General features: G+C 36.4%; 1 protein-coding gene across 1 annotated transcript in view; it reads right to left on the minus strand.

Annotated features, from left to right (window-relative positions):
* NKAIN3 (sodium/potassium transporting ATPase interacting 3) overlaps window positions 1–6844 on the minus strand; it is a 2685286-nt gene extending 2678442 nt beyond the window's left edge. Inside the window, exon 1 of the mRNA XM_044065469.1 lies at window positions 6707–6844. Within this exon, the coding sequence (XP_043921404.1) occupies window positions 6707–6844 (138 nt within the window). The remainder of the gene's footprint in view (window positions 1–6706) is intronic.
* Window positions 6845–23696: the final 16852 nt, after the last annotated feature.

Raw genomic sequence — 23696 nt, forward strand, 5'->3', positions numbered from 1 at the left:
TGTGCGGTTCGATTCACAGCTAGAGCATCTTCTGCATGGAGACATGAAGAAAAATGGGTGTACCTTCGTTGAAGTTCTGCATCAGAGCTGGCAACTCGGCACATAAAAATTTACTGCCAATCATTAGCGGACCAGAGTTCTGCTGTGGCGACCCCTAACCGGGAAAAGCCGAAAGAAACAACAAGTATTAGTGTTCTACCCTTGTCATAAAAATAAATAAATAACATATATTTCCCTTCATGGCTATTATTTTTTCCTCTTCTGAAATGGAAAATTAAACATATCTGATGATTCTTTTGAATGTGTAGAAAAAGTGTCAGATGGCACCATTTCAGTCTTGAAAGCTGCTGCAGTTATAATGAGGAGTAAGTACAATTTTTAGACCAGATGCTTTCAGGTTTCTGACAAACTGTCTTATAGCAAAGCCAGCCCCTTAACATAGAGGGATAAAGTCCTGACTGTGACCCAGATGACCTAATATAGACTTACAAGGTGGCAGAGCTCTCAACTGTCCCTTTTTAAGGAGATCTCAAATTTTATCTCAAAAGTTTTCTTTATCCAGCAAATGATACTATTTTGAGGACTGTTAGTTAATAGTATCAGTAGTTCAAAAGTGCCCCTCATTTTTTACCTTATTTTTCAATTAATTTTGCTTTGGCTATAACTGTGGGAAAAAAGGGTGATTGCTATGCGAACCCAGTCATTGGGGAAGCTGAGACATCATGGGATTTAAATGCCAATGATGGCTCATCTGTTCTGGGACAGGGATACAAATCAGTCTGTTACAGTGCCAGCATCTTCTGGTGACAGAGTTATAGCAGTGCTATGGACTAAAGAAGCATGCACCTTAGAGCTGCATGTGGACAGCCGTCCCACCCATCTGACTGCAGAAGTACATAATACATGCATATTCTGAATATGTTTTTCCATGTCCAGAATCACACAAACCAAACTAATTTGCATTACTTTCTCGGCAGCCAATTATACCTTATTTATTATACAGCATTAGGGCATGGCACACTTTATGATTTTTTTTTGCTAGGGACAGAATGCAAAAAAGAGAGGTTAAGTAGTATACTGGGAAGCATAAGGCTCCTATTGATGATAATTCCCAGTGCTTCATGCCCACCTCAAACCTTGGACCATGAAGATTAATTTGCTGCTAAGGTATTCTCTTCTGGAACAAGAAATATATTCCCCCAGGGTGATTAGATATTTTAAGGTCTAGACAGAAAACAGGGCACAAACATGTTGCAACAGCATCTTGTGTCTTCATGGAATGAAATGACGAGCTAAAAAAAGAATAAGTTGTCATGCAACAAAAGGGGTCACAAAATAATCATGTTCTCTTCCAAACATATATTCTGAAGGCATCTCAAAAGATATGGGAATGCAAGATAAGATGTTGACTTTATTTCACGTCAACAAAACTATTTCAAAGTGCAAATTGCATTCCTGAAATACAAAATGATAACTCAGTAGTTGAATATGTTTACTCATTGTAATATTTCTGAAAATTTCACAATCTGTGCAACTTTCTGTGCAGCTACACATCAGTGCAACACACTAATATTGAGGCCCTGTCCCAGTATCAATGCAGAAGTTTATGAATTTTTACCACTAAATAAAATTGTGCACATAAGAAATTGTCAGTATGCAACTGCACAGTTACTAACATGCTATAGTAACCTTTTACATGGTTTTGATGATGGGAGAAAAGTTAAAGAAACATTAACTGCACTGTCCCCAGCCCATGCACAAGCTATAAAAACCTTCTGTGCCCATATCATAAGTTTGGTAGAAAAGTTAGCCCCTTACATGTAATGCCAGCCTCCTGTGCACACATCTGAGATTTGAGTATGAAAAAAATAAACAAATAATAACCACCTTATCCCCAGCCCCATCATACAAGCTACAGCAATATTTTGTGTACAGCTCTGAGTAGGGCCCATTTTTGAAAAGGTGGGATTGAGGGCAGAGGTCACCAATAAGGCCATGTCAAAATCCACTTTATACAGTGTATGGTATGGGGGCAGGCCAGGGTCCTAGAAGCTCTAAGGATCTTGATGTTCTGAGATGCATTTTAAGACTCATTTTTGAAAGATAATTATTTAACTGTTCTTTTCTTTTTTAAAAATGAATTATGTAGAAGCCTGGCAATATTGTGGGAGTACACAGATAAATTATTATTTTTTAATGTTCACATATACACACACACACCCACACATCCCCACACACATCCCCCACACACACACACACACACACACACACACACACACACACACATACAAGCGGGCGCGTGCATGGCGCGAGCACACACACTTTCCCATTGATAAGCATTCCTGATAAACAGGGGGTATTGATGGAGCTGCAGCTCCAAGTTCAAATGTCTGAAATAGGCTCTGGTGCTTCTTCTGTCATTTAGTCTGAAGTCTTGTGCTGTTGCCACACCAAATAAATAAGCATATTATGATTTTCATTTCCAGGTCCATGATGCTTATAATCCAGCACTGCCAACAAGCCACACAAACACACTCACACACTGCATACTAACATTCACGCAAAATGGAGGAATGACAATTCACTTGCAGCATATATTTTAGGTATGGGAGGAAACCTGAACACATGCGTAAAATCAAACAGAGACATGGGTAGCATGCAGATTCCACTCTGTAGAATTTGCAGCCATTATCTAACTGTTCAAACTGAATAACTGACAAATCCGTTACTTTCTTCCACAAACAGTCTCCACCTTCATCCAGCAGTTATATATACTTCAGATGTCTAATTTTGATAAAAAGTTATGTCCCTGTAATGTATTTCAACTATTTCCCACACAAACAGTAGCCACCAATTAAAGCATTCCAAGTTGCTCTACACAAATCACATTTATCCTGGAAAGGCAACATAATGAGCAAATATCAGTAGATAGTTATTTTCCTCCACAAACCAACCCAGCAATTATAATACTTTGTGTATACCCCAGATGCCAAACTGTTATAAAAAATAAAGAAATAAATCAAGTAAGAGCTATACAGTAATGCTTTCAAATAACAGTCAGCCTCTCAGTACAAGAATCAGGGGCAAATGCTTATCGGGGATAAATGTTAAATATTCATTTTGTATCTGATGGTTAGCACAGGGGATTAAGGCACTGTAAGGTTAATGAGCTGATTCTTGTAGCCAAGGATACAGTGTATGATTTTTTTTTTGCCTTAGTTTACCGTATAACTCTCACAGAGTCACTTCACCAGACAGTGCTCTTCTCTTAAGCTAGGTTGTCCTTGAACAGGAACATGTGTGCTCTGTGGCCTTCCCTGGTTAATAAATGTTCTTCTTTTGGCTTTTCCCAGTTAGGGGGTCACCACAGCAGAACTCTGGTCCGCTAATGATTGGCAGTAGATTTTTTACAGGTGCTGAGGTGCCAGCTCAACACCCATCCTTCAACAAAGGCATGCCCATTCTACGCATGTTTTTCAAACACCACTCAACTGCAGGGAGGACATGCAGACTCCACACAGAAGGTGCTCCAGCCAAGAATCAAACAGCAGAACCTCTTGCTGTGAGGCAACAATGCTACCGCTGCACCACTGTGCCAGTAACCACCTGGTCAATAAATGTATGAAATGAAAAAAGGTGGTTAGAAAGTTACTGGAATAACAGGTGATTTGTTAGCTTGCATTTTCTGAAGGTTATGAAGTCTGAAACTCAATTGTCTGTCATTACTATGACTCGAATGTGTAAAAATCTGTTAACCAGTTTACTGTGTAATTTAATTTAATCCTGACTTGTGCTCAGGACTAACTTTAACCTGTGGAACTTGTTTAACTTGCTTACTTATGTAATCTCTGTAAATAGTCTGTTTGTAATATGTAATGCTGGTATTATGTAATGCTGTATCTGCTTACCCTTGGAGCTTTTCTCCCCGGGCCTCCGCTGAAAATGGACATGCATCCAGTCGGACTATCCCGGTCAACAAATGTAAAATAAATAAATAAATAAAATAAGTTATTGAGTGACTACAACCCTCACCGATTTACCCAAAAAAATACACATTTTACTAGGAAATGATGAGAAACATGAGGTAAAATCAGAAGGATTTGAAGGGTGTGAGACTCTAGTTGCCTGCCATAGGTAAGGTAAGTATCCCTGTTATAAGCAACATTATTCTGCACAGGTACACTACAGTCATGATATACACCACAGTCATGACATTCTCTTCCAAAACAAACTATAAACTCTATCGGTGGTTGAGGACACTATCCTCCATCATTCAAAGTTTCTGGGCTTTCTGCTCAGTCCAACAACCATAATATAGACAGTGACACACACAGCACCAAGGCTCTGTGGTTCATTGTTTAGATCATGGTTGTGACTCGTTAGAAAGCCCAGATAATAAGAAGTACAGGGGTTTACTTGTAGGATGCTCCAGACACAACTGCTTCTGACATCTTGGCACAATTTTATCTAAACAGGGAATTTGAAAAAGCACCCCTGACTATCACCCTAGATGGCCACCTATGTCATCTATGCCTTAGGCTAGCCATATATATATATATATATATATATATATATATATATATATATATATATGTATATATATATATGTATATATATATATATATATATATATATATATATATATATATATGTATATATATATATATGTATATATATATATATAGTTTGATGGAGTGGTACTGTATGTAACAAGCAATGCACTGGATCTCACTGACTGTTTCACTGATGATGGTCACATGTGGGTTTCATTAAAATCAACACATGAACAGCTGTTTTCAACCATTTGTGATAAGAAATCACTTTTTTGAAAAGTTTTATATATCCCAATCCATTGCAAAGAGATATAGTGACTGCTACCCCCACCCTAAGAGATAAGCAACATCATACAACATCATACAGAAACTGGACAGGTGAAATCCTTGGTCAGGGTGTCCCACAGGGCTCTGTCCTAGGCTCATACTTGTTTAGATTATATCTTTCAGACCTAACTTTTTCATCTGAGGTGTTCTACAGTCTATATGCAAGTGACCTGAAATTGGGTAAACTGATTACATGTGTTACAGATAAGGCATGTCTGCAAAATAACTTGACTAAATTCACCATTTGGGTACAGGAAAATAATAATAGATACATCAGAAACTAAGCATATGAGATTTGGGAGACATAAATTGAAAGGTGAATATTTAATACAGCACACAATGATTGAAACTGCAAACTCATTTAAGGACCTGGGTATAGGGTTAGATTCAGCTATGAGTTTTTCTAATCATATTACCCAATTGGTTAATGATTGTCATTGAACTATAGATTGTATAAATAGATTTATAAAGCATAGGAAATCAGAAATGATGAAGTCATTGTTTGTTAGTTACATTAGACCCAAACTTGAGTATGGATTAACAATATGGAAACCATATAAGAAATTAAGCATTAATAAAATGGAAAGAGTACAGTGGAAATATACCTAGAATATCAATGGATGTGAACATTTAAGTTATTATAAAAGACTAAAATATCTGAACTTGTACAATGTTTCTGTCTAAGAGGAGATGTTATTCAGGTATATAGGGCGTTTAGTGATAACTACCTCTGGGAATGTTTGGGGTTATCAAAAAGTAGTAGAGAATCATCAGATAACCTATGTAGAAGATTCTATAGGAATGAGAAGTGTGCAAATTAGCTCTCTGACAGAATAGCTGATGCATGAAACAGACTACCAAACTACATTAAAGATATTTTTAAGAACAGCCTGGACACTTTTTATGGGAACAAGTGTTTTGGTATATTGGGAAGCTAGGAGGGCATTAATGACTGTGCTTGAAATATTTGTATATACGTGTGTGTGTAAACAACAGAAAAGTTAAATAAAATTTCTCACCATGGAGTAATTTCATTATTTTTACTCCAAGACCTGATGGTTCTAAAAGATGATATATGTGTTGGCCTAATATTAAGGATTGCCCCCAGTTCATCATAATGCTACACTTTGAAATGCATATCAAGTGAAAGCAATCCATTGAATTCCTATTCATTGAAAACCAGAAAACTGCAGAAATTTACAAAATGCCAGACATAGCCCTTGAAAAAAATAAATAAATAAAACAAAAAGTAGTTTTGAAAAGGCAAACTTTCCCAAACTCCATAATCCTGCTACTATTGATATTAACTCCAGAGAAAGGCAACAAAATGGTAGCATGAAAACATTATTGGGGAAAACTGGTTGCATGAAAATTATTATCTTTCCCTGTTATTGATAATCTTGTCACTTCAACTCCTTTCTAGCACACACACACGCACACACGCACACACACACACACACACACACACACACACACACACACACACACACACACACACACACACACACACACACACACATGCACACACACAAACACCAACACAAAAACACCCAGTGCCCACAAAGTAGAATCTGCACATCATGCCAAAGAGATCATATAGTAACATAACTTTTCTGACAAGATGGACATTTGATATTCATACAGTCTAAAACAATAATTGTGGTGTTTATTTGGACCTGCTGGAAGTTAATTAGTAAGAAAACAATGTGTAGTTTGAAATTAGGAATCAGTTGGCTGGTCAGTGGTCAGATGAAGTATTTTTCTTAACCCACTATAAATATTAACATGCTAAAACTGTAATGTTAAAAGTCTGTAAATGGACTTACCACAACAATGTATCGTGGTCTGTACTGGATGGTTCCAAAAAGACCCAGTATAACTGCTATTATATGAAGAAAGTTGCCAAGAATAGGAGCCCACTGGTATCCAAGGAAATCAAAGACCTGTCTTTCTAAGGCTGCCATCTGGAAGGAATCAGAACAAATAGATCAATTAAATCCAAAAAAAAAACCAAAACGAATAATTGTTAAGTTCTGTACTTTACATGAGCTGTAGATCTTTCTTCCTAATATGATAAGTTGATAAAACATATTCCTTTGTCTAACAAGAGTTTTGAAACAAAGGTTTATTATGATAATCCATGACATCAACCATTTTGTGATCATGACGTTAGACTTGTAATATTTTCCACAAGACCTCTGGAAGCATTACATCTAAGAAGAGCAACCTAATCTTTTAAGAACAGTATGATAGCATTCCACTTTTATTATGATGAAATATAGTCAGAACACGAAGGTTTATTTAAAACAGAAGGAAAAGTGGTGGCATACCTCACAATTGTTCAGATTTTCACAGAATGCCCAGACTTTTCCCTCACATTTTGGCCTATTTCTCATAAAATTTTGGTTTTCTGGAGTACTGAAGTTACTAAATAATACTAAGAGAATTGGATTTTACTTTAGATAAAGCACCATGGCTAGAGTAAAATTACTAGTGTGTAAATAAAGTATTTAACAAAATAGGTGAAAATGCACAAAATTAAGCTGTCACCAAGATAATGTGAGAATGATTCAGTAAAAGAACACAAAAATAATAAAAATATGACACAGAAAACCAAAATATGTCCAGCAGAATGGTCAGGAAGTATGCCATTGAAAATAAAACTAGAAGCATTAGGTGTGGTTATAAACAAGAAATAAAAAGTACTTTACCATTCATCACAGCTGTATGCATTGTAGTAGCAAAAATAAATTTGTGCGAATATGAAAGAAGCAAATTAAGTGTGTTTGCAGAATGTGTATGCTACACAAAATTAAATAAGAGAGAATATAAGCTGCTCTTTAGCCAGGTGGGAAAAGCAGAGATAAGCTGCAGTAAGCATTTTGTGATGAATGTAATTGTTGGATTGAATAACTTATTATTACTGGCAAAATCAGCATGCAAGCCAATCATTTGAACACTGGAACAGGCCCCCCATCCATGTCAAGCAGAGGTATTCCCTAACCCAATTCAAGTGTAACTTGGACAATTAGATGAGAAAATGGAAAATGGGTCATCTCCCAGACTCCTGCTTATAAATGTTTAAACTCCCAAGCTCTTGCATATACTTATCAATGGTACCAGAACTTGTCAGAGATTTGGGATGAATGTCTATGCTTAAAAAGGCCCATGTGGTCATTAGCCTAGTAAACACCTATTAACATATGAACCTAGTTACATTTGCATTTAAAGCTTGAAAGTTGTAAGGTAAAATGTATCATTCAGATTGTATTTTACTGGAAAAATTAAAACAAAAGTGTGGGTAAGACATGACTGTTAAGAAAATACGTGGACGTTTTTTAAGCTGTGCTGCTGTATCAATCTGGATTAAACCAACATATTGATTTACTTTATGTGAAAGAAGTTGTGATGATATGAAGTAGTGCCATCTGCACCAGAGAGATTAGGGCAGTGCATTTGTAACATATGCCACCATAGCTAGCTGGAGTTTTGTAAATAATTTTATGTCATTTGACCATAACACTGATTTGTACAGATGCTTGTGTTAAAAATATACTTGTAAATTGCTTGTGTTAAAATGCATCAACAGTGGGTCCTGCTGAACAGAAAAGAGATATACATGTATGTTAGACACTATTATTATAACTGATTAAATGTATGTTTTGACAGATAATTCTGGAAGGGAAAAGGTTAATCTCAGTCCAGCTAATTTTGAAAACTGAAAACTGGGTTAAAATTAAATTGGTTGGTTTAACCCATAAGAAATTTATCTTACAGGTCTGATTGCAGCCAGAGACAAAAAAATGTCTGGGAAAACAAGGACTAGGAATCTTACTGTATTGTCCTTAGGAGTGACCTAATTGTCACCCTGGAAGGGTGGACGTTTTTTTAAATTGTTTTATAAATTTCCAATGCTGCAACAGCTTTTAGCAAAGTTCTGGGTGTGTACTGTAACAGAGTCAGGTGACCAGATGTGATGTCATTCGATAACCAGCACTGAAATGATTTTTTTAGATATTAGTGAGAGATATGTTGAACTCTCACAGCAGCACTTTGTTCTCTGGAACCTGACAGGAAAGATGTCTCACAGATATCTCATACAACTGCACACCTCATCTTGCCTTGCTGTAGTAAGCAACTCAACAACTCATCTTGCCTTCCTGTAATAAGCAACTTGACAGTCATCATCTTGCCTTGCTGTAGTAAACTTAACTAGGGAAGAGTAATTCTTTAGTCATACATGAAAATATAGTTAGATTAGTTAAATATTGTTTTTCTGCATCTGTGTGAATCTAACTGTGTTATTTTTTTATATCTTCTGTGACTGAAACTCTGGCATTTATTGCAATTAGATATTCAGTATTCCCATGTTTACTATTTTATTATTTATTATTAAATATTTCAATATTTCATTGTGGCTCATCTTTTAAAGAATACTTTTAACATCTTAAGAGTACTCATGCTTATTTTAGTGACACTGTGGCCACTCCCGAAAGCTTTGCATTTGTAGTAGTATTAATGTTGCTGAGTATAACTGGGTACCCTTGTAAGAACCTTAGAGTAGCTGACTGGTGGCAGCATACTCACATTATAGTCTGAACGGGGGGGGCACACCTGGTAAATCTTTGCCAGCCTTTCCCAGGAGTGTGTGTGTGTGTGTGTGTGTGTGTGTGTGTGTGTGTGTGTGTGTGTGTGTGTGTGTGTGTGTGTGTGTGTGTGTGTGTGTGTGTGTGTGTGTGTGTGTGTGTGTGTGTGTGTGTGCGTGTGTGTGTGTGTTTGAAGATCAAATATCCAAGTGTGTGTGTTAGCTGCTTGGAACAGGTACACAGAGCTCTAAATTTGTCAGTGTGGAGTATTGTTTGGGTCCTGGAGAGAAAGACAGTCCAGCCCCAGGTATGACGTGTCCTCCCTGTGTGCTCTTAATGAAAACTATGCTTGAGGCAGAGAGCTGCCTCTGAAAATACTGTGTGTATCCATTTTTGTTCCTAGTGGCCATCCCTCACCCTATTAGTGGTGAGGATTGAGGCTCTTATATATTGGTCCTGAGTAGTGACCATCACAGAATTATACAAGCACAGAGGCAATAATATATTCATGCTGCCTCCTTGAATGTTCCCAGTAATACTATTAAGACAGACAGTAACTGGAAAGTTACGCAAAAATGTGACTGGAATAAAATAGGTGAATTAAATATTTTCTAGAATATTAAGTGAACAGAGTGTAGTGAATCAGAAAAAATTGTCAAGGGGCAAGAAAATATTGTGCTGCTCAAAAAAGCAAAGTAGAAGAAAAGCACCACAGGAAACAGCACCTATTATTCAGAAAAGTGCAATGACAGACTGAAACAATAACATTTTGTAGAAATATTCAAAGCTGTTCACTGGGCAAGATTGCTTGCCACAACAGGTCCTATATTAAAATATATCCAGCTATGGTATGAGTTGTTTATGCACCTAGAAAATTACAATAGCTCTCAAAGGGAAAATGGAGCAGGAATTCAAATGAATGGAAAGCTTGGATGTGGTTTTACTTTTGACAGAGCCTATTAAAAGTGTTAATAACACTGTACTGAAACAGGAAAAAAATAAGAATCTATTTAGAACCCTAGGACTTGAATGAAGTGATCAGAAGGGAGCATTAACCATTATTAACATCTGATGAATTGTATAAATAAATAATAGCTATTTTATGTTGGATTCTGACAAGGGTTTCTGGCAAATCAAACTTGATGAGGAAAGTTCAAAGCTTTATACATTTCATACACCTCCTTGGAATATATAGATTTCTTGGCCTACCCTTTATTACTACAGGAGTGCCAGAAGTGCTCCAAAGAGCTGTAGAATAGGTAGTAGAGGGTAGAAGGTCCAGATAATCTAATAAAGCTTATTAATGATTTATTATTGGGGAGACAAAGAAAGCAGGGGCACAATTCAAACCTGAGCAAGTTAACAGACATATTAAGGCTCTAGCATTTGAAATTAAATAGAAATGAGGATCAACGTCTATTTTAAATTCTATAACCACTCTGAAGTGAGTGGGTGACTTATTAAATTTAGAAGGTCTTAAGCCAATTACAGAAAAAATTAGGGACACCGTGCAAATGCCTAAACCTGAAGATATTCAAGTTATAATGAAATTTCTGGGAATTGTACAGTACTTAGCAAAATTCATATCACATATGTTGTCAGACATTTCCATGCCTTTAGAGAAAATGTTATACATTGACACAGAGTAAGAATACCCACTAGAACAAAACAATTGTTTGGAAATATTAAAGAAGTTTGTGACTGAGGTATAAACTTTGAAATATGAAACATTATGATATGACTAAACAAGCAGTGTTATAATTTGTTGACAATCCATTTGGTAGTGGAGCAGTATTAATATAAGGCACTAAACTGGTGCCACACAGATTAAAAGCATTTACTAATGCAAAAAACAGATGTGCTCATAATGGGAAAGAAATGACTGCCATCAAGTATGCATGCACCTAAATGGAAACAGGTGTTGGTTGAGACTAATCACAAGTCCATGCAGGGTGTCTTCATAAAGTCCTTATACAAGGTACTTCTCAGATAGATTGCAGAAAATGCTACTTGATCTATAAAAGTGTGATTTAACAGTACAATACAAGCCAGGCCAGCAGATACACAGGCAAGATGGCAAACTAAAGATATAACGCACAAGGACTTCTAAATACTAGAATACAGTTGCCAATGATGGAAGGAAATGAGGACTTACTTAGAGAGACCACCATAAGAAGCTGGCTCTAGAACTATCAGGCAGTGTCTATATACTTGCAAATGCAGTACCCTCCAGGGATGAAATCAGCAAACATGAACTTCTGCTTAAATCAGAAATATTATGGTTGACTTTATCTTATAGTTAATGCTTGTGAATCCACACAAATTTCATCTAGGAAAAGAAGAATGTAAAGAAAGAGTATACAGCATGATGTATTGTCCAGGAATGTCAGAACAAACTTAATGGGTAGTACAGCATGCACCATAATCAAAATCTCCAAGAAGGGACAATGGTGTACAAGATATATAATATGCCATGGGACAACACTGTGGCTGGCTTATTCTAAGCCAAGGAAGCTCACTATCTGTTTATTTATTTAAATATGTATATTGGGGTAGAGTGCTGATCTCAATAGATCAGTTTCAGTCTCAGCACAGAGTTACAAAGTAATAAAAAAACAAAGAATATAATGTACTACACTGAAAGCATAAATTTATACAAAGAATAAGGCTAAATCAATAGAATGGGTCAGACTGTAAAGAATCTGTTGAAGAAATTTATGGGAACTGAAAAGCAGGTGTTTGTTGTAGTGGATTACAGGAATGTACCATTACAATGCATAGGACTATTACCTGAATAGATACTGATTGTCAGAAGAATGAATTGTGAACTTCAAGTAACTATGGCACTATTGTTAGCAAAGATTTAAAGAGAATTGCTCAGATGTTGAAGAAAAAAATCAAGCCAAACAAAAGGTGTATTATGACAAAGTATACTAAATGTTTGTCTTCAATGAAAAAGGGAGAAAGACTGAAAATTTGAAAGCCAATACATTTTCAAGAAAGGCATCAGTAAACTATTGTGATAGATGAAGCACTTTGACCCTGGTCTTATTACATTTAAGGAATAAACTCTGATGGCTGGTTATTCTTAACTTCATAAGTTTATATTCTTGAAGCTACAACCAGAACAAACATACCTGTTAATGCTTCAACTTAATGAAATGCATAAAAACATTTTTATCACAGGGGCTAAGCCCCCTTGTAAGCCCACACACCATTATTTATATGTACTAACTCCTTTGTAATACAACTATGAAGAAAAGAGAAAAGCACATAGAAACTGATTTAATACCAGCATACAAAAATAAATTACACTGGCAGTGATTTTTCTGTAGGCAACAGTTAATGGGGAGTTAACAGCAGGGAACTGTCTGGCAACTAGTGCAGGGGGTTAAAACTGCAAACTGAAGTTCCTACGGTACAGTGTTTGATTCCCTAAGCCCTCATTTGTCTACATTGTGACCTTGAGGAGGTTACATAACCAAACAGTGCTTATGGGCAACTGTGAAATTTGGGCTAGGGTCTTCAATAGTCCCCTAGACTGTAAGCTCAGTAATTATTTATGGACCTGTGAACCCATGAACTGTGGCAGGTGATCTGAAACTTTATCCGCCTTTCACTAAACAAACAATACATAAGTCTTCAAATCCACAGAACTAAAAGGAGCTATATGTTTATATCAAGTATATTGGTATTCAGATAATGAACTTGCCACAGTGAATCCAGAGACCTCAGAACCAAGTAAAATAACTGAATCTCTGAGTCTAGAATCAAACAGAGACAAGACAAAGGAGCAGTTGGATGTATCCATGAGAAAGCCAAAGATACTCAAAGAAATAATATATCAAGCAGAATCTCATCTGCTACCTCCAACAGAGAATGTTTCAAATTATGCTCCTGAGTCCATGTTTGGATAATCTTTAAAGAAGCCAGTCATCCTCAGAGACTGTGCATACCAGATGTATCCAATGCCGTTTAATGCCAGAGGTGTAAAAAGAAAAATTATATATTTACAATATTTATCATAAAAAGGTGTTTTCTTCAACTACAGTATAACCCATTAAATGCCAATACAACATAGTAGCTGAATTTTTCAACCATGATGAAAATGTGTAGAGAGGTACTGTACAGTGTATTTTTCTAACAGTAACAACAGTAACTTTCATTAAAAAGGGGGCTATATCTATCTATATAAATATCTATCTTTCTTGCTGTCTATCAATTATCCATCTAGCTAACTCTTTCTCTCTCTCTCTCTCTCTCTATATATATATATATATATATATATAGCTTTAAATATTTCTTTATAATTGGTATTATAATGAAATGCCTCAGCTAATAAAGATTTCTCATCCTACTGTGCAATGATTTCTTCATGTCATAGCTTTCTAGCTTTATATATTTTTTATTTATTCATACACATTTGCAAAAAAAAAATGATCATTATAATTTCACACTAGCATGGAGGCAGCTGCAGTAAACTATTCATGGAAGCTTTTTCTAGGATCTTACACCACCCATCACCGTCATCCAGCCTGTTCCTCTTGCTCACTAAATATATTCATGTGTTTAAAAAAATGCACCTAGTATGACATTCCTTCCCTTTATCTTTCTGCAACCAAGATATCTACATATCTAGAAGTGTTGTGCTCTCTCTTCTGCTGCCATATAAGAAACATTTTGAATTCCATCAGCTTTTTATCTGAGGGTTTCAGGAATGTACCTCCTGTTGTAATGATCACCATCCTCTGACATTCTCAATACCCTCTGTAATTTCAGGAGGCCAGTCTCCACTGTGCTACTCAATATAGAAGTTACACTCTTGTATTTACCATACTCTTCCAGTAATATTAATCGGTTTCAATTTATACCTGGATAACATTCTTTGAATAACAAAACAAACTTACTAACAAGTTCAGATTACATAAATATGTATATCAAGAATGATACAGATTTTATAGATATTCATAGTGTAATACTTGATAAGCTACCGGGTATATTCTGACAAAACATTGTTTGCAAAGACATCAGGTTTTATAAAACAGAGCATAGCTCTAAAACAAACATACCTTAAACAGAACAAAAAAAAAGTTAGAGGACCCAATACTTTGGAGTAACTGCATCTTCGATAAATGAAACTAGCATTGTTTGTGCTTATGTTTCGCCTACTATAAGTTATTGATTCAGCTTTCAATTGTACTGTTTAGAAAGCTAATTCTATCTCTTCGTCTTTACCAGAATGGCCACAGTGTCCTACATCTCTATCATGATTTGTGTTATTGTATCCATAAGCGTTTGTAAGAAATGTCATTGAGGTCTGCTATGAGAGAATCTTTTGCTCTGATTGCATTTACTCAGTCATCTTCTACTCAAGTTTCATTTACCTTCATTGTCTGTAGTGTTAGCATCTGAGGAAGGATTGCATTGACAAGGGAAAAGTACAATATAGAAAAGTCAGCTTTAAAGTACATTTTACTTTTTCTCTGAGTCAGTGAAATCTTGTATTTAGTATATACAAGTTTGGATTGGGAGTACATGGGGGCTTTCATCCCACAGAGAAAACTTTTTGATGCATTTTAGATCATTCTTGGTTAGCTTATTTTGGATTTGAACAATTATGTTTTCAAGTAAATAATGTTGTGAATTTTACATACATGCAGTTTAATTTCAAGGAGTCATAAGGGAAGCTTTGTCACATACTATATTTAATTTTAGGGGCTAATAATTTACAACACATGATGATGATTTGCATGCATTGTCAGCATCAATGAATTAAGAATCCTGACGCATTTAGTCCCAATCCATTTTAGAACATTCAGTCATAAGATAACAAGGAGGGTGTGATATAATTCAGCCATAACAAATCGCAAGATATATCTATAAATACATCTCTCTCTCTCTCTCTCTCTCTCTCTCTCCAGGTAGATATAGATATCAATATATATAAACACACACTTAAAATCATAAAAAATGCCACTATGAACACGCCACTACTTATCTGCTTAGACACAGCCTTGTTACATGCAAAATTTAACATTAGAAAACAAATAAAATCATATTTTTTTGAAGTGGGCAAGCCCCCCTTACACCACCCACCACCATTACTTATGTGCTGAGAAACAGCCTCAGTGCATGCAAATTTTAAAATTAAAGGAACAAATTAAATCATAATTTTTGAAGAAAGCAACCTCTTCCAGCTAATTATATAAACTAACTTTGACCTCACACAAACATGGAAAAAGGGAATATTTCCCACCCCAGAAATTGTGCGATTTCAGCCACCTGTTCACCAGCTGCTTAGCTAATCATAAATGGTTGAATAAATGGTTGTTGCCCAAACACACACTCGACCTTTCGCAGGGAACATATATATATATATATATATATATATATATATATATATATAGATATATATATATATAGATATATATAGATACTATAATATATATATATTATATATATATATATATATATATATATATATATATTATATATACATATTTTATATATATGTGTGTGTGTGTGTGTGTGTGTGTATGTATATATGTGTGTGTGTGTGTGTGTGTGTGTGTGTGTGTGTGTGTGTGTGTGTGTGTGTGTGTGTGTGTGTGTGTGTGTGTTTTGTATACCCTGAATGCCTGATTAATGTCTTTTGTTAGGACAGTTTCAGAAAATATGGAACTAAAATCTCACTGTTACCTTGTCATATCTCCCAACAATGTGGGGGATCTCCCAGAAATATCCTTTCCAATAAGGCCAGATAAGCAAAGATGTTAAGTCGTTGCAACTTTTCTCCATTGTTCACTAGTAAGAACACCACCAAGATCTCCTACCACAGAATTATAAGGTAATATATACAGACCTTTGCCTAAATTAGCATATTGTTTTTACATTTTGCTGACATGTTTTATTTCTAATGAATCAAACCTAGTGGCACTCAAGAACATTACAAATTGCTGTCTATCACCCAATGAAGTTGTTGTCCCTTTAGAACTCAAGAAATAGCTAGGGTTGCCACCTTTTCAAATGGCCAAAGTGGGACATTTTCCGGACAAACATCAGATTTTACAGGCCGACACATACCCACGGTCAGTACAAAGGATAGAACTTAACTTTTTGCCTACATAATAGCTTATTCTTGTAGCATTTTAGTTGCTTATTCTGTTTCTTATAACATTTAGGTATTTTAGATACAGAATAACTGTGTTATGCAACTATTGCATACAATATAGGACATAATTATGTCCTACAATCTCAGGACATTTGCCATTTTTAATATTTTTTTGTCAGGACATAACTGCCCAAAGAGGGACTGTCCCTCACAAAGTGGGACAAGTGGTAACCCTAGAAATAACTGTACAATTGTCCATATGTAAGGCATGACCCCTGCAAAACACAATAATAATTCCTCAAATTAACTGCTATTAACACTTTCAGTTTAGACAAGTGGCCAGCCATCTGTGTAGGTATGTCTCAAACACATAGGCTGAAGTTTGCAGAAGCAGCTTATCTATGCACTTTTCCCTAAATTGGGGAAGAGTTTAATCAATATTTTTTCTCACAACCCACAAAAATGTAAACGCTATCTTATTTACTCCCAAGAAAATCTGAACTAGCATTTTACAAATAGGTCTGGAATTCTGCAAATGTTAAAAGCAAAACAGTCTTAGATGATTCACGCTAAAACATGTTTTTAATTAGGCATTCCTAAACCTCCATGGCTTTACAGCAATATCATTTTGCTACAAGCTACTCTTGATTTACCTCCCCCACAACAGAAAACAGAATCTCTTAAGGGGGGCCTCCTGCAATTTCTTGTACCATGTAAAGCAAAAGGTGAATTATGAATACCTGGAGTACCCATATTCATTGCAAAACTCAACAGTATGCCTTTCCATTTGTTAAACAGATCTTTAACGGACTTCCTGAGTATCTCATGTAATTCCTTTTGGTGGGGTACAAATCTTGTCTATTTCTCGCCCTATATCTTTTAAGGTAACATAATCCCAAATATATTGACATGTAGTCTATACATTCCTAGAGAGAATAAAGTTAAAATGTAAAGTTCTAGTTTTTGTCTCGCTAACCCTATATTCTGAGAGGGTTCCAAGATGTGAGAAGGGTGCAGATAAATATAGTCATTGTGTTCTAACGTAATCAAATATACCAGAAAGCCATCTACAAAGTAACAACATATTCCTAATTAGTACTCCTATATTCCTGAAGAGGGTCTGATCGTGGAAAGGTAGATATTAAAAGGGTCTCATAATCTGTCCCCTCATCTTGACTCTGACTTCAGTATCATTATATAAAGCTTATAACATAGAAGTGTATATCCTGATAATCTCAATGTGGGCAAGTAACCCATTCAAGAATGACTAACAACTTTTCCGCATCACAGCAAAGTTCCGGCAGAGGTGTTTTAGTATGTGTGGCATCTTTCATTAAACACAGTGCCTGGATCAAGTTATCAAAAAATCCTTCTCTCTTAAGTGATCTTTCAGTCATCCAAAGGTAGGCATCCTGGCAACATGGGAGTAATTCCAGTGACCAATGGACTCATAATATATATGATACAGGTGGGTCTACAAAATTCATGACACTTTAGATTCTTATCCATTTTTAAAGTATCTCCAAGAAGACTTTACATCCAAGATGGGGACCTTATCACTGGCCTAGATGAAGTTATGCATCTTAGCCTGTAGTTTGAATGAAATGTTTAACCAAGGTCCCAGCTGAGTTGGTGGTAACTCAGGCTGATGTAAAAGATCCCATGGCACTTACTGAAAAAAGTAGGATAATATGCCTGTTTCCCCTGGAAAAATGTCCCCTTGTAGTATAAATATGACCTTGGGTCTCCCCTGAAAAGAGCCTACTGATATAGTGGCATTGTTCCAGCAAAGAGAAGGACTTTGCTGTTGTTTTTGGGGTTTGGCATAATGACTTGTGAATTTTACTCAGGTAGTTCAGTAGACTTTGACAAAGATTAAATACATTATTGTGGCTCTTAACTTTGATGTGGTACTTGATTATTTGGATAACTATTTCAGTAATTCTCTTTTCACAGACTCATTACAGCTAATAATCTGAGCTTTGTGGATGGAGTATTGGCTGCTTCTTCAGGGCATGTGTGAGCTGTTCATTTGGACTCACTCTTTTTTACAGCTATGTGTCTTTTAACTGTGGATTATTTTAGATCTTTGAATTTACCTGCATAGATTATAATAGAATTATGGACTGAATACAATTATTATATGATGTCTTTAGTTGTGCATGTGTATTTGCTAGTTTTGTAACATGGGGTTAATAAGCGAGCTTCATACTGACCACTATTGTATTATTTAATTTAATTTAATTTAATTTTAATTCAACTTAATTTAATTTAATTTAATGTATTTACTAACCCAGTATTTATGTTTGCTTGTTTACCAAGGTAATACATGATCATAAATGACCAAATGCAGGTACAGTCTAGGAGAATGCAAAGATACACAGATACTTATAAAGATATAGTAGTAAAACATCTGCTAACAGTGTATCCTAAGATGTTAGGACAAATCAAGCCTTATAAAATCATAGTGTAAAAAATGTGTTACACACATTATGCACAAGTATGGCCTTGTTCCTGAAGAGACATAATGGTTATTAAGAGTCTGGGCAGGAGGCAGAGCAAGATATTAGCAGTTAAGTGATATGTCAAATAGGATAAAACCTACACTGAGATTTGTTATGGAGATTTAGAGTAGGATGACAAGTCCTTAAGATATATGTGAAGGGAATTCTATAGTTTTAGTTGAAGAATTGAGAAAGAAGTCTTTTTGTAGAGTGTTTTGCTGCAAGAGGGACAAATGAGTCAGGCCATAGGAATTCTGGAGAGAAGTAATCAAATGGGGAACAAAGTGGCTTTAAAGATAGTGATACATTGGTGCTCTTTTAAGGGAGAGAAATAATAAAATTATATAATTAATTTAAGATGGTTTGTGGAGGGAAGCATTTTTATTGGAAGCCATGGCTGTAATAGGTAGGTCATATTTAGGTTGAGCTATCTGGACTCATTTGCCTATTAGTGCTCTGGCTGTAGCAACAAGAAAGAGACACAGAGAGAGGTTCCTGGACCAGAGGTGAAGAGTCTTGATTGTGTTTTTACTTTTTTGTATGTTTGAAAGTTGAAGGATTGGTCTAGACAGATTTTGGTCACTTTGTAAGGAGTGTAAAACAACATCCTTTTAGTTTTTCCTTAAGTTTGATTAGCTGCTGGATAAGGCAGTACAGGTTTGCTCTTGGTTGAGTTTCAATTGCAGAGTGAGAGTAGTTGTATTTGAATATAATCATATTGGCTATTTAAAGAAATAGGGCTGTGTGTGAATGGTCATAAGTCTGTTAACAAAACCAGTAAAAAGCAAAAGGGCAAGTTCCATACATGGGTTACTACCTTCTGAAGTGTGTGTGTGTCTGTGTGTGTGTGTGTGTGTGTGTGTGTGTGTGTGTGTGTGTGTGCGTGTGTGTGTGTGTGTGTGTGTGTGTGTGTGTGTGTGTGTGTGTGTGTGTGTGTGTGTGTGTGCGTGTGTGTTTGTCTGTGTGTGTCTGTGTGTATGTGTGTGTGTTTTATTTTTTTTGGGGGGGGGGGGTTGCTTCAGATATGGATGAGCCTGTTTTGATCTTGAAGTAGTTGGCTGAAGTCTTTAAACCCAGAAGAAATGTCTGTGCTAATGCCTGTTTTGTGAAGTTTTTAAAGAAGAAGAATGTGGTGAATGAGGTCAAAGGCCATAGTGAAGTCAATGAAGAGATCTCCAGAAAAGTTGCCCTTATCTGTGTTCACTAAGATTTCATTGGTGAGGGTCCATACAACAGTTATGGTACTACAACCTATCCAGAAGCAGTTTTGCTATAATATGAGATGATATTGTTGTATAAAGTGTGTGAGTTACATATGTGTATATTTTTCTAGAGTTTTACCTAGAGTGGGAAGAACGGTAATTAGATGAATGTGTAAGGCATTTTTTTTCTGTTTTTGGCTATTTAGGAATAGGTTTAATTAGGATAGATTTCCAGATGTGAGGCATGATGTTTTGAGTTAGGCAAAGATTACAGATGTTCAGTAGAGGAGTAATAATGAAGTTTTTTGTTGTGGAAATATGAAAAAGGATTGAGGTTATCAGTTCTAAGGGAGAGGGTCATCTGCAGGGATTTGTTCCGGTAAGGATTCAGTATCATTTGTTGATAATTAACTAAAGCAGACTGGAATTATTGGGAACTGAGAGGGAGAAGAAGGGAATGGAGTGGAAGGTCTATGTAGGTATATGAGATATGGCTGAATTCATTGAGGAAGTCAGAGCTTAAATGTTGGCCAAGATAACAGTGAAGTGTGTCTGAGGTGGTGGTGTTTTCACTGGGTTTACACGTTAGTAGACTGACCTCTTTCAAAAAGTGTTTAGGTTTTGTTACTATGGATAACTGCCTGGACATGAAGTGGTTGAATTTATGTCTCCTCATAGCTTGTTTGGCAAGGATAGGTAGAGTTGTGAATGCTGTCGAAGATTGTGAAGAGTGGTTTAGCATCCAGTGTGTGTCATAGTTCATCTCCTTATTTGAAAAGTTGTTTGGGTGTTTTTGTTATCAAGCCATTCTTGTGTTCCAAAAGTAATTTTGAAAGAGGGAAGAATTTATCTTGAATCTCAGTTTGAACTTATGTAAAGACTATGGCTGCAGATTTGGGATCTTAAATAATTAGTACTGGAACCAAGTCAATAGATAAGCGGTACAAGTGATTCTTAAGGCTAGTAATGTTTTTGATGGATTTGGGCCTGAATGCAATCAGTTTAGGGGTAGTCTGAGAGAATGGTTTGAAATATGGAAGGCAAATGGAGAATGGTCACTAAAGGAGGATGAATGGTTATATTAGAAATTACAGAATGGTGACTAGTGATTACTAGAACAAGAAGGGAGTGATTTTTGGGGGGGAGGAGATCTTGCTCTATAATCCGATAACTACAGACCTGGAAGCACACATTTTCATTACTTCTTTTTCAATACACTAAATACTTGTTTAACTTATTTTATGTTTAAATTCTTAGGCATTTATTGGGAAGTTATATGATTATGGACTTTAACTTAGGCATTGTTTATTATAGCCATTTGTCTAGTTCTGTTACTCGATATTTTGGAAATTGCTCAAGTATTTCCTCTTTATTATGGCATATTCCGATGTCAAGAAAAATCCTCATTGTAAAGGTTGCTAGGCTTTGCAAATAGTATTTAATACACCTTGCCTGGCAAATTCAATAATATGGTAGAACACCATTTTGGAACAGGACATAATGTGAAACAGGAGTGGTTTAAGACCTCATCTGTGTCCTTTAGCTGGTGCAAAATCTCTGTGCCATTTTCAGGCAGAGCTGTTGTTGGGATATGAAGGTCCATTTTAATAAAGGAGTTCTTACCTTTTTGAGCCAGGCAATACCCACTGCCTTTTGTGGCATTCCTAAGATATACATTCTTCCTTCTTGCTATATTAAACTACCAATGCCATTTTTTATTATTTAATTGGCTTTTCTCCTGGATTTTGTCACTGCAGTAATATAGCCCCCCTTAAGCTACCTGCCCTTTCACTCTAGCTGTTTTGCAGATTTCCTCAGGTCTTTAAACACACTGGGTTAGTGTCGCAAATAACTCCCATTTTATCAGTGATGGTATGTGCATGATGCTTGCTCTTTCCCTTGAACCACGACAGGTGGTGACATAGTGTAAGGGAAAGAACTAGCCCAATATCCACCACTGATGCATGCAGAGGTTGCTTCACTTAGTATTTATTGCTCTGTCCCCCTACATAATATATCTGTTCAAAGGATACAAATGCATTGTGTTTTTGCAATGTATCTTTTCCCTGGGCCCAAATATAGCTATGCCTTTTAACCTGTGCACATAACTAGTCCATCTGTTGCTTGTAGCCTGGCTTTTACTGAGACTCCAACAGTGTCATGCCATAATAGGTTCATAGGTTCATAGTTTAGTACTAAGCTAACTACCCTTGTGAGCCATTTTAAGCCTAGCCAATTATCCCTTGTGAAACTCAAACCCTGCACCTTGTGTTTGTAAGGCAAACACCTTAGCCATTAAGCCACCATCCCAACCCCTATCCCAATGAAAAGCAAGCAAGGAACGCCTTGTAACTCCTACCTTCTTCTCCCACCAGTCCCAGCAAGCACCCAAGCCACTAAATTAACTCAGATCACCTTTATTAGAGTTAGGATTGTATGTCTGTATGTCATTTGAGCTAACGACTAACCTCTCAGTTCCATCACTTGCAAGGTCTCATGACTGGTTGGACTCCACAGCTAAAGTCTGTTCTGTCTTCCCAGATCTGATGCTTGACTGTCCCTTAAATTCAGTCAGCTTAGACCTGATTTTCATCAGCTCAAATATGTTCATTAGAGAACCATTGACCATTCCATTCAATGTTGCCAGCTTCAAGGGTTTCGAACACTGTGTTTACACTGGACATGTTTCAAGGCAGGCCACTCAAACTTAATCATACAAATGTCAGGACTTTTACTTGCCAAGTTTTGCTACAGGATAAGATGGAGTAGAGGTTACACACATTTACACGTACCCCATCCACTCTGGACAACCTGCTGGAAATACTTTGTTTTCTCCATGCATTCATCCTGCTAGCTTTGCCCATTAGTGTGTTGCATTTTTGTCACTTTCAAGTTAGCAGAAATGAATATCCTGAAGTCTGTTGCTTGTTTTTTAGCTTTTGGGCACTCTTGTCTTAGCTGTACTTGATTTCTGTGCTACTTTGGCTCAGATGGAGAAGTCAATCATTTTTTGGGATATTGAGGTATGGTAGTCTTCGGCCATCTATCCAGTTTATGAAAGTATGCTTTGCATCCAGTGTCAGAAATCTTAGCACTATCTGCAGACAGTTACCTTTTCCCACCTTGATGGTTATCAGCACAGCATAAGTACTAATACAAATGTGAAGAACTGTGCCTCCTGCTCAGTCCTAATGCACAGAGTTATTCAATTGGCTGTTACTGAGGTAGCTGGATTTCTCATGTGTCTGAGAATCTTATATTGCAGCCAGTTCTCCTTAGTTTTGCTGTCCAGTGGAGTGCCCTACCCATTCCTGCATGACTCGATTATTGAGCATCGATATGGAACAGGCCAGGCTGATGGCACAGGGGGAGAACATCCATCCAAAGCACTAGCAATTAGAGTCTGAGCATCA

The sequence above is a fragment of the Protopterus annectens genome, chromosome 3.part0 (genome assembly GCF_019279795.1).
Source record: "Protopterus annectens isolate FY-2018-M chromosome 3.part0, PAN1.0, whole genome shotgun sequence".
Classification (NCBI taxonomy): domain Eukaryota; kingdom Metazoa; phylum Chordata; order Ceratodontiformes; family Protopteridae; genus Protopterus; species Protopterus annectens.